The sequence below is a fragment of the Pristiophorus japonicus genome, chromosome 1, assembly GCF_044704955.1.
Source record: "Pristiophorus japonicus isolate sPriJap1 chromosome 1, sPriJap1.hap1, whole genome shotgun sequence".
Lineage (NCBI taxonomy): Eukaryota > Metazoa > Chordata > Chondrichthyes > Pristiophoridae > Pristiophorus > Pristiophorus japonicus.
The window spans coordinates 428451302-428463628 of record NC_091977.1 but is presented as its reverse complement, the minus strand read 5'-3'; the positions used below and the strand labels follow the sequence as shown (position 1 = coordinate 428463628).

Genomic DNA, 12327 nt, shown 5'->3' with positions numbered 1-12327 from the left:
ACTGTTTACAATATACATAGATGACCTGGAAGAGGGGACAGAGTGTACTGTAACAAAATTTGCAGATGACACAAAGATTAGTGGGAAAGCGGGTTGTGCAGAGGACACAGAGAGGCTGCAAAGAGGAACCAAGTGGAGGAGAGCCGAGTCACTGTGGGCAGTCTGGACAGGCCTGAGGCACCGCAAACAGCAGACACTCAGGCCAGCGCCCAACAACCGGAGCTCCAACTCAGGCACTCTACAGGGAGCGTAAACCACCAGAGACTTAACCTGTGATCCCAATAAGACTTTGGGGGGGAAGTGATGTCATGTATTCAACTATCATTGTAACCCATGTATAAGCTGACCTAAGTTGTACACCTTGAGAACATTGACCACAAGAGGCGAACTTGTGGGAGACACTCCTAACCTGGACTTTCAGGTATAAAAGGGGAAGCTCCATCCACCTTCATCACTTGAGGTCTTGGTAATAAAGGTAACTGGTCACAGAGTGACCTTCTCTCAAGTATGGGCCTCATGTGCATTTATACTGTATAATAAGGACATATCAATGCCTTTTAATGAATCTTCCCAATCCATCATAGCCAATTCATCCTCATACCTTCGTAGTTTCCTTTGTTTAGATTTCGGACACTGGTTTCGGATTGGACTACTTCACTTTCCATCTTAATAAAGAATTCAATCATGTTATGGTCACTCTTCCCTAAAGGACCCCACACAAGAAGATTGTTAATTAACCGCTTCTCATTGCACAATACCCAATCTAGGATATCCTGTTCCCTCGAAGGTTCCTCAACATACTGGTCTAAAAAAACATCTCGTACAGTGGCGAGGAAGATTTTAGTAACAATAATCCGGGAGAAAATGAACAGCGATTTGATTAACTTGATTGAGCTTGTGAGGTAACAGAGAGGGTGGATGAGGGCAGTGCAGTTGATGTTATGTATATGGACTTTCAACAGGCATTTGATAAAGTACCACATATTAGGCTCATAAGAACATAAGAAATAGGAGCAGGAGTAGGCCATACGGTCCTTTGAGCCTGCTCCACCATTTAATAAGATCATGGCTGATCTGATCATGGACTCAGCTCCACTTCCCCGCCCGCTCCCCACAACCCCTTATCGTTTACGAAACTGTCTATTTCTGTCTTAAATTTATTCAATGTCCCAGCTTCCATAGCTCTCTGAGGCAGCAAATTCTACAGATTAACAACCAGAAATTTATGCTCATCTCTGTTTCAAATGGGCGGCCCCTTATTCTAAGATCATGACCTCTCGTTCTAGTCTCCCCAATCAGTGGAAACATCCTCTGCATCCACCTTGTAAAGCCTGCTCATAATCTTATACGTTTCAATAAGATCACTTCTCATTCTTCTGAATTCCAATGAGTAGAGGCCCAACCTCCTCAACCTTTCCTCATAAGTCAATCCCCTCATCCGCGGAATCAACCTAGTGAACCTTCTCTGAATTTCCTCCAAAGAAAGTATATCCTTTCGTAAATATGGAAACCAAAACTGCATGCAGTATTCCAGGTGTGGCCTCACCAATACCTTGCATAGCTGTAGCAAGACTTCCCTGCTTTAAACTCCATCCCCTTTGCAATAAAGGCCAAGATTCCATTGGCCTTCCTGATCAGTTGCTGTACCTGCATACTATCCTTTTGTGTTTCATGGCACAAGTACCTCCAGGTCCCGCTGTACTGTGGCACTTTACAATCTTTCTCCATTTAAATAATAACTTGCTCTTTGATTTTTTTTCTGCCAAAGTGCATGACCTCACATTATACTCCATCTGCCAAATTTTTGCCCACTCGCTTAGCCTGTCTGTGTCCTTTTGCAGATTTTTTGTGTCCTCCTCACACATTGCTTTTCATCCCATCTTTGTATTGTCAGCAAATTTGGCTCCGTTACACTCAGTCCCTTCTTCCAAGACGTTTAGATTGTAAATAGTTGGGGTCCCAGCACTGATCTCTGCAGAACCCCACTAGTCACTGGTTACCAACCAGAGAATGAACCATTTATCCCGACGCTGTTTTCTGTTAGTTAGCCAATCCTCTATCCATGCTAATATATTACCCCCAACACCGTGAACTTTTATCTTGTGCAGTAACCTTTTATGTGGCACCTTGTCAAATGCCTTCTGAAAGTCCAAATACACCACATCCACTGGTTCCCCTTTATCCACCCTGTTCATTACATCCTCAAAGAATTCCAGTAAATTTGTCAAACATGTCTTCCCCTTCATAAATCCATGCTGACTTTGCCTGACCGAATTTTGCTTTTCCAAATGTCCTGCTACTGCTTCTTTAATAATGGACTCTAATATTTTCCCAACCACAGATGTTAGGCTAACTGGTCTGTGGTTTCCTGCTTTTTGTCTGTCTCCTTTTTTAAATAGGGGTGTTACATTGGCAGTTTTCCAATCTGCTGGGACCTCCCCAGAATCCAGGGAATTTTGGTAAAGTACAACCAATACATCCACAATCCCTGCCGCTACTTCTCTTAAGACTCTAGGATGCAAGCCATCAGGTCCAGGGGATTTATCTGCCTTTAGTCCCATCAACTTACTGAGTATCACCTCCTTAGTGATTGTGATTGGGTTAAATTCCTCCCCCGCTATAGCCCCTAGACTATACACTGTCGGAATATTGTTAGTGTCCTCTACCGTAAAGACTGATACAAAATACTTGTTCAGAGTTTCTGCCATCTCCATCTTCCCCATTACTAATTCCCCAGTCACGTCCTCTAAGGGGCCAACATTTATTTTAGCCACCCTTTTCCTTTTTATATACCTATAGAAACTCTTGTTATCTGTTTTTATGTTTTGTGCTAGTTTACTTTCATAGTCTATCTTCTCTTTCTTAATCTTTTTTTAGTAATTCTTTGCTGGCTTTTAAAAGCTTCCCAGTCTTCTGTCCTCCCACTAGTTTTTGGCCACTTTGTATGCCCTTGTTTTTAATTGGATACCATCCTTTATTTCTTTAGTTAGCCACGGATGGCTATCTTTTCTCTAACACGCTTTCCTCCTCACTGGAATATATTTTTCTTAAAAGGGGCAGTGGCAGCATGGATACAAAATTGGCCATGGTTAGAAAACAGAGAGTTGTGGTGAATAGCTGTTTTTCATACTGGAGGAAGGTATATAGGGTAGTTCCCCAAGGTTCATTACTAGGACCACTGCTGTTTTTGATACACATAAATGACTTGGACTTGCAGATGAGATGGTAAACAGAGACCCGGTCTGCTCTCTCAGATAGACGTGGAAGATCCCATGCACTATTTCAAAGACGAGCAGGGGAGTTATTCCCAGTGTCCTGGCCAATATTTATCCCTTAACCAACATAACAAGAAACAGATTATCTGGTCGTTATGACATTGCTGTTTGCAGGAGCTTGCTGTGCGCAAATTGGCTGCCGCGTTACCTACATTACAACAGTGACTACACTTCAAAAAGTACTTCATTGGCTGTAAAGCGCTTTGGGACGTCCAGTGGTCGTGAAAGGCGCTATATAAATGCAAGTCTTTGTTTCTTCTTTGGGAGCTACAGGATACAATTTCAAAATTTGCAGATGACATGAAACTTGGAAGTGTCGTAAACAATGAGGAAGATAGTAACAGAGACTTCAAGAGTACATAGACAGGTTGGTGGGATGGGCGGACACATGGCAAATGAAATAGAAAAGTGTAAGGTGCTACATTTTGGTAGAAAGAATGAGTTAGACCAAACATGCTAAATGTTACAATTTTAAAGAGGGTGCAAGAAGAGAGAGACCCGAGGGTGTTTGTGCACAAATCTTTGGAAGTGGCAGGACAGGTTAACAAAGCATATGGGATCCTGAGCATTATAAATAGAAGCACAGAATACAAAAGCAAGGAGGTTATGCTAAACCTATATTAAACACAAGTTCAGCCCAGCTGGAGTATTGTGTCCAATTCTGGGCACCACACTTTAGGAAGGACATGAAGGTTTTGGAGAGGGTACAGAAGAGATTTACTAGAATGGTTCCAAGGATGTGGGATTACAGTTATGTGGATAGATTAAAGAAGCTAGGGTTGTTCTCCTTAGAGCAGAGAAGGCCAAGAAGAGATTTGATGGAGGTGTTTAAAATCATGAATGGTTTAGATAGAGTAAACAAAGAGAAACTGTTTCCAATTGCTGAAGGGTCGATAACTAGAGGACACTGATTTAAGGTGATTGGCAAAAGAACCAGAGGCGACATGAGGAAAACTTTTTTTACGCAACGAGCGGTTAGGATTTGGAATGCACTGCCCGATAGGGTGATGAATACAGATTCAAATACTTGTAGTAGCCTTTAACATGGAATTAGAGAAATACCTGAAGGAGAAACAATTTCAGGGATATGGGGAGAGAGATGGGGTGTGGAACTAATTGGACTGCTCTTCGAAAGCGCCAGCACAGATTCGATGGTTCAAATGACCTCCTTCTGTGCTGTACTCTTCTATGATATGATTGTAGTACAAACATGATATACTATTCATATTTAATGCCTTCAATCACCTTAACAGATCTTGTGGTACAGCTCGCTCACAGTCTCTGAAAGCTTTGACTGTTTCAGTCCGACTGGCTTTCCTGTAAGGGAAAAACGTCAGAGTATTATAAGAGTATTATCAGAGTATTATCACTACTCTGGATCAAATTTGAAATTTGTTTGTCAAACAAGGGAACAATTCTATGCAAAACATCCACTCATAGTCCCTGAGGTGCCACCATTTATTCTACCAATACAAGCAGTGAGACCCAGCTGATGAGATTCACATAAACAAATCTGATTTCAGCAATACCATGATAGTGGTCAGCGGTCAACTGCTTCTCCAGTGAGGGAGGGAAATTCAAAGGGTGAATTACTACTGGAAAATTCTGAACACATCCCATGGCCACTTTCAGGAAGACATTGACAGATGCTTGGCAGGAGGTTAGCATTCACTAATACTGCATGACACAGAAAGAATGGGAAATAAAAAGAAAGGAAAATCTAACTCCTTTCCCCCAAAAATATAATTGATCATTAACTTTATAGCCTGAAATAATGGGGCACTGAGTATTTGTACATATATCTCTCTTTGTGACACTTAGGGGCTAAAATTGCCCCTTCTGATAAGCCCTCTGGCTGCCTGAACGGGAAATTGCCCTTCGTGAGTTTTGAAGCGGTGCCTGGGACTGCTCCGCCCATTTTACCGCGTGCACGTGCCGTCCTCTTACCGACTGGCGGGGACCCGCTTTTGAAATTGCCCCTCGGGAAATTGCCCCTTTCCCGGTATTGCCCTGCGGCCGATCGGTGCCCAACAGCATGGTGGCCCGGCCGCCCTTAATGGGGAGTGCGCACTGCCACGGCTGCCATGTTATTTTTATTAACTGCCAGGTCGGTCCGACAATTATGGCCGCGGGTTCGGCCGGGCCACCAACAGACAACCGCTCTTGGGTGCCAGGCCTCTGGCACAGCCAAAACCCTCCCTGGTGACCCAGTGTTTGCCACTAAAGTGGCTGCAGAGTTCACAGCAGCCCTCCTCTTTAACTGAAAGGGAGACCTGTTGTGACGCGCCAGCGCGATGATGGACAGCCTCGGCTACTCCGCCCCGCCCCCACTTCCGTTCCGCTATTGACGGTCACTCCGCCCCACCCCCACGATGAGGCTACTTCTGCCCCGCTCGAAAAAAATCCCCGAAGTGCTGAATTTCGATGGTTAGGCCGCCCCAATGCATGAGGTGGCCAGGACATATCGAAAACAGTAGGTGCGTCTCATTTCCGATGGTGGGCAATTTCGGCCCCTTAATGCACTGGAGAAATCCAGAAGAAATTCCCTTTCAGGTGTTCAGGTTTACTATAAACTATTATAGCTATTCAATACAACTACTCTTCTAAAGATTTTTAAATTACTACTGCATTTTTATACAGGCTATAAAGCAGCATTAGCTGGTTCGATTTTGGCAACTAAACATCACAATATACTTTTGGATTAAATTTACACAATAACGATTGCTGAATTAGGGAGGAAGATCAAAATTTGTTCCCAAAATTTATCTTGGAAAATGGGAAATTTAAGAGAGATTAGTTTGCACGTGTGTACACGTGCCAGTCACAAAAACTTACAGTCTGAATACAGCCTCTGTGTACAAACTGAATGTCATGTGGATATGATTAACTTTAAGGTTTCAAATACTTCCCATTTTAGAGTAATGCTATTGTATCAACTTTAAATTGCAGTATTTCCTGTGATCAATTGGGGTTCAATACTTTTTTCTGCTAACCTGGCCTGACAGCAGCTCAACATTGGCATTGTAACTGGGTCATTTTAGGTTGATACTGGTTATTTGGATGGCCTGGTATGCATACTGGAAACTAAAATCTGATTTCTGGCTACTTAGTTTAACTCACTAATCAGACTTCTTGCACAAACAGCAAGCTTCATCAGTATATCAAACAACTGTAAAGTTTCCTTCTCCTCATTTCTCAATTATCTTTTCCCTTCCTCCATTGTGAGGATATTGGGTGGGTTTTAATTTCAGATATGTCAATAAATAGGTGCAATTGGTGCGTAATCAACTAAAACTACAGAGACCAGATGCACTTGATCTCCACTAATAGTGTATATTGTACATATCTGGCATTTTGAAATTCTGGCTGGAAGCATCAGCCAAAAAGAAGGAGTTTTATTTTGATATTTTAATAAGGAAGCAGACATCATTGAGATGTTGTTGCTATTTCCTGGCCTTTATGCTGGATCTGGACTCAGTCATGTATATGCCCATGCACAATGGGTATCCAGGGTTGCTAGTTAGCTGCTTGATGCAGAAGTTAATATAAAGCCCAGGAGACATCAAAGTAATGGTTTGAAGGATGCCTTATGAGTGGATTTATTGTATTCCTCCTATGTTTTGGCCCACCTAACTGATGTATGACTTCAATTGTCAACCTCTGAAATATTCCTTCTGCTAGATTTGAGCATAAGCACTACTGATCAGGTCGTACAGTCTGAGCCATTATATAAGGTTAAAACCAACCGAAGCACCTAAAATGCTTAAGAGTCATTGTTGTGTTCCAAGGCAAATTTTACTCACATGTACATTTGTGCATACTGAAGAAAATCTTCTTTCTTTCGTCCTGACATCTTTGTTAGCCAGTTAGTAAACTGTTTTCTGGGTGCTGGTCTTCTTGACACAGTTTAGAAATGGAAACAAACATATATGGCTTAATATACAAAGTCTTTGCTGAAATATTATTGATTCTATGACCAGAAATCTTGTCAAAAAAAATCTGGAAATTTGGAAAGAAAACGTATTTTATTTTTAAATGGAATTGTATATCATTGGCAAGCTTGGTTGTCAAATCATTCTTGTGAAACTCAAATGCATTTTCACAATTTTCATTATTTAATAATACAAGGTAATTAAATCCTGCAAAACAGTCAACTGAATAGACAAAAATATTGGGCCATATCTGTCATTCGGATGAGACATTAAACCGAGGCCCCGTCTGCTCTCTCAGGTGGACGTAAAAGATCCGATGGCATTATTTCGAAGAAGAGCAGGGGAATTATCCCCGGTGTCCTGGCCAATATTTAATCCCTCAATCAACATAACAAAAAAAAAAGTTTATCTGGTCATTATCACATTGCTGTTTGTGGGAGTTTGCTGTGCGCAAATTTGCTGCCGCATTTCCCACATTACAACAGTGACTAAACTTCAAAAAGTACTTCATTGGCTGTAAAGTGCTTTGAGATGTCCAGTGGTCGTGAAAGGCGCAATATAAATGCAAGTCTTTTTTCTTTTTAAAATAATGGTAAGGCTAATGGCATCGCCGTTATTTATGCACAAATGCTACAGCAACTTCAGACGAGGGCAGATTGCTGCAGCAACTTCAGACAAGGGCAGAAATCCAAAAGTTCCTGTCCGAGGTGCGCCACTCCTCTGTTAGTTTAGCGAAAACGGCATCACCACTGAAATGCATTGAAAGGTGTGAAGTTGCTGTATTTGTGCCATAGATACGAACTAAAGTTGTCTTGTCCATTTCAGTCTAAGTACCCTTTTAACGACGTGATAAGTTTTAATTGCTGCCAGTCAACCTCTCTGGCATGGAAAAGTAACTATTACAAGTATGAAATCTCATTCCTTCAGGTTTTAATTATTATTGGAGATTATAACATGTAAAATTAAAAATTTTACTTTTCCGTTCATTTTCTCTCTCTCTTAATCCAATCTTTCCCACACTTTATTTCTCTTTCTGCACCTGATTTGATATTAAATTCACTCAATCTAATTTGCACTCTCTTCTTGGTCCTTGCACAATTAATTTCACAATCCTTCAATCTGATTGCTTAAGTTGTTTGCCCAGTTTTCCTCGCTGTGACATTATCAGCTCCAACTTTCAGCAACTTGCCACACAAAAAGTTAGATGCTCTGTCACAGAAAATTATGGTCCAATAGGTTTGGGTTAGGAAGTAGTGTAAATCAGAATGATGCAGTAAAATTCACTGCTAGGATCATCAAAGCATTTATCCCTGATTCACTACACAAAATCCCACTGGACCCACCATGACTTTTATCCTACAGAATGACATAGGTCCTTAATTGCCCTTGTGCCTTGCTTGGTGCTGCATTTGATCATTTCAAACATTACCTCTTTTGCTCATCCTCGCTCATGTTGCTTAAAAGGAAATCCTTCACTATGCATGTGGTGTCCAGCCATTCTATCAAACCAAGTCTTGAGAGAAACATAACACAATTACTATTTATGAACTACTCGAAAAAATATTTACTATTTATAATGTTTTCTACTATATATCATCAGCAACATCAAATATATCAGATAACCTTTTAAGGTTGTGAAAATTTGGGTTGATTAAAAAAAAATCTAGTCAATATATATATTTGGACTGTTGGAGAAATACAAAAACACTGGAAACACCACACCAGGGGAAGGCTTTCTCTGTTCGACATTTGTAATGAAATCTTAAACGTGGTCTTCATACTTATGTTTATGATTTGACTATAAATAGCAAATAAAGGAAATCTTTCCTTATGGGTAAATGAGAATTGTTCAAGTAGTGGAATGCTCAATTTCTATCCAAGCTGTTGCATGTTTAAGTCCCAGTGCTGCTGTCTGCCACTGGAACCAGGTGGGTGAGTATTTTCACTGGTTGTTCTCTGGGTCACCAGATCAAGTCGCTCAACCATTGGTGGCCGTGGCCCTAAGCTTTGGAATTCCCTCCCTAAATCTTTCCGTCTCTCTTTCCTCTTTTAAGGCGCTCCTTAAACCTTACCTCATCTGCCCTAATTTCCCCTTAGGTGGCTTGGTGTCAAAGTTTTTGTCTTATAATACTCCTGTGAAGCGCCTTGATATGTTTTACTATGTTAAAGGCGCTATATAAATACAAGTTGTTGTTGGAAGGAGCAAGCAAGAGGAGAAACCATCCAACTCTCAGTATTTTCCCATCATGTTCCAGCCACCTGGATGAAGGAGAATTGGTGATGAAAGGTGTTTGGAAAGGGGTAAAAGCAAGTAAAATGCCAACTAATTCCATTTGTGATGTAGTTGCTAAACTCGCTTGTCGAAATTACTGTAAAAATCATTATTTGAAGATTGTAGTAATAATTCCATATAGTATTGTATTCAGAATTGATACAACATTTGAGAGTACATGTCAAGCAAGCAGATGAAAGTGTGCATTTTATCATTTGAAGTATTTTGTGTTTTCCTGTGTTTCTTCAAAAAATATTTTTGGAAAAGATAAGGGAACGTTTAAGTAAAAACAAACATCACTTTATTAAAAGGGTCAAATTACAATGAGATTTAAACCATTCCCACAGAACAAAGAAACTAACCCAATCCAAAATATCTATAAATTCGAGTTGGGCCAAGTTTCGGCCTGAGTTGCTCCTGTTTTTTTGGAGCAACTGGTTTAGAATGGAGTATCTTAGAGATTTGAATTCTCGACATTTAGTTTGCTCCAGTTCTAGTGAGTTAGAACAGTTTCACTTTGGAACAGAATTTTTTTTTCCAAAAGGGGGTGTGTCCGGCCACTTACGCCTGTTTTCAAAGTTTAGGCAGTGAAAACTTACTCCAAACTAACTTAGAATGGAGTAAGTGAAGATTTTTGTACGTTCGAAAAAACCTTGTCTACACTTTAGAAAATCAGGCGTAGGTTACAAATTAGGCATAGGGAATGGGGGGCGGGGTTTAAAGGGAAGTTTACAAACATTAAACACTTCAGTTTTACAAATAAGAGCCATCATCAATAATAAATGATAAATATATCAATAAATCAATCAAAACAAATTAATAACAAATTTAAAAAATCAATAAATAAAACATTTTCTACTTACCGACTGCAGCACTGGGAGTCCTCCAACAGCGTGCTGGGACGGCCCCCCCAGTGTGTCTCTGTCAGTGTCTCTATCTCTCTGTCTGTCTGTGTGTGTCTCTCACTCTCTGTCTGTCAGTGTCTGCGTTTCTGACAGCGAGGGGAGGGGGAGAAGGGAGGTGGGAGAGGGAGGGGGAGAAGGGGGGTGGGAGGGGGAGAGGAGGGGCGAAGAGAAGGGGGGGGAGAGGAGGAGAAGGGGGGAGGAGGAGAAGGGGGGGAGAGAGGGAGGAAGGGGGGGGGAGAGGGAGGGAAGAAGAGAGGAGGGAGGGAGGGAAGGAGGGAGGGAGGGAGGGAGGGAGGGAGGGAGGGAGGGAGGGAGGGAGGGAGGGAGGGAGGGAGGGAGGGAGTGAGTGAGTGAGTGAGTGAGGGAGGGAGGGAGGGAGGGAGGGAGAGAGAGAGAGAGAGGGAGGGAGGGAGGGAGGGAGGAGGGAGAGAAGAGGGAGGGAGGGAGAGAGAGAGGAGGGAGGGAGAGAGGAGGGAGGGAGAGAGGGAGAGAGGAGGGAGGGAGAGAGGGAGGGAGAGAGGAGGGAGGGAGAGAGGAGGGAGGGAGGAGAGAGAGAGGAGGGAGAGAGAGAGGAGGGAGGGAGAGAGAGAGGAGGGAGAGAGAGAGGAGGGAGAGAGAGAGGAGGGAGGGAGAGAGGGAGAGAGGAGGGAGAGAGGGAGGAGAGAGGAGGGAGGGAGAGAGGAGGGAGGGAGAGAGGAGGGAGGGAGAGAGGAGGGAGCGAGGAAGGAGGGAGCGAGGAAGGAGGGAGCGAGGAAGGAGGGAGCGAGGAAGGAGGGAGCGAGGAAGGAGGGAGAGAGGGAGGGAGGGAGGGAGGGAGGGAAGGAGAGAGCGAGAGAGGAGGGAGGGAGGGAAGGAGAGAGGAGGGAGGGAAGGGGGGGGAGAAAGGGAGAGAAGGAGGCTGAACGGCCGGGCCCAAGACTTCGGGCTGGATTTACAGGTAGGTGGCGTCGGGTCTTGGGGGGAGTGGGGAGAGAAGAGTCGCGCAGGTTGGGGAGGGGGAAGAGAGTCGCGGCGGTCCGGGCGGGGGGGGGGGGGGGGGGACGGGACGTGGAGGTCGGGAACGGAGAGCGGGGGTCGGGTCGGGTGGGAGGAGCCTTATTCACGCAGCCCCAGTGAGGCCATTCGGCCAGGGTTGGGGCTGCGTGCTTCGGGCCGCTCCCACAGTTTTGGGTGCCTGGAGCTGTTTTCAGCGCAGGGACCTGGCTCCGCCCCCCCCACAGCTCATGCTGCGCCGCGCCAAGCTCCAGAGGACCTGCAGGGAGCCGGAGAATAGTTAAGTTTTTTTTAGGCGCACTTTGTGGCGCGAAAAACGGGCGGCGCGGCCCGAAACCTGGGCCCAAAGAAACTAACCCAATCCAAAATATCTATAAATTCGAGTCAGTAAAGAAAATTGCTTTTTCTAAGATTTCCACAGCCAAAAGGATCATACCAGTTTTTGAATTGTACCACAGAAAAGCATCATCCTGACTGATCTGATGCTATCACTGTCCTTGGGAATCAGTGTGGGGTCAGCTCAACAGATGTTTTATTTCAATTATTCAGAGCTGATGTATAGTATCGTTAGAATGACTGGCAATTTCCAAGAATAACTATTTTCTGATTTAATCTAATTACTGTACCTCGATGTCATAGGAATGACTTGATACGTCTTCAACTGCAAGTTTCTTTGACTACAAGCTGCATCTCGAGAAAGGATAATGTTCATGATGTCAAAAAGCTGCTCAATTCGCTGATCTTGTCGTAAATCTTCTCCACCCTTCACAAGGAAAGGATATTCCTTTTCATCGTTGCCACGCATTATCAGGCACTTTGGCTTCCTCAGAGAACTCATAACTTTTATCTGGGTAAAACCAGAGAGTTAGTAGTTCAGATACATACATGTTATTACCACTGCAGTGAAACTGAGTTTGCATGAATAGAATGTTTTATTGAATCTGGAACAT

General features: G+C 43.2%; 1 protein-coding gene across 1 annotated transcript in view; it reads right to left on the bottom strand.

Moving 5' to 3' along the window:
• The window catches only part of prkdc (protein kinase, DNA-activated, catalytic subunit), a 364122-nt gene that overhangs the window by 22969 nt on the left and 328826 nt on the right, over window positions 1-12327 (bottom strand). The window contains exons 79-82 of the mRNA XM_070892539.1: window positions 12004-12224; window positions 8637-8720; window positions 7079-7168; window positions 4521-4592 (exon numbers count right to left, since the gene is read on the bottom strand). Coding sequence (XP_070748640.1) covers window positions 4521-4592; window positions 7079-7168; window positions 8637-8720; window positions 12004-12224 — 467 coding nt within the window. The remainder of the gene's footprint in view (window positions 1-4520; window positions 4593-7078; window positions 7169-8636; window positions 8721-12003; window positions 12225-12327) is intronic.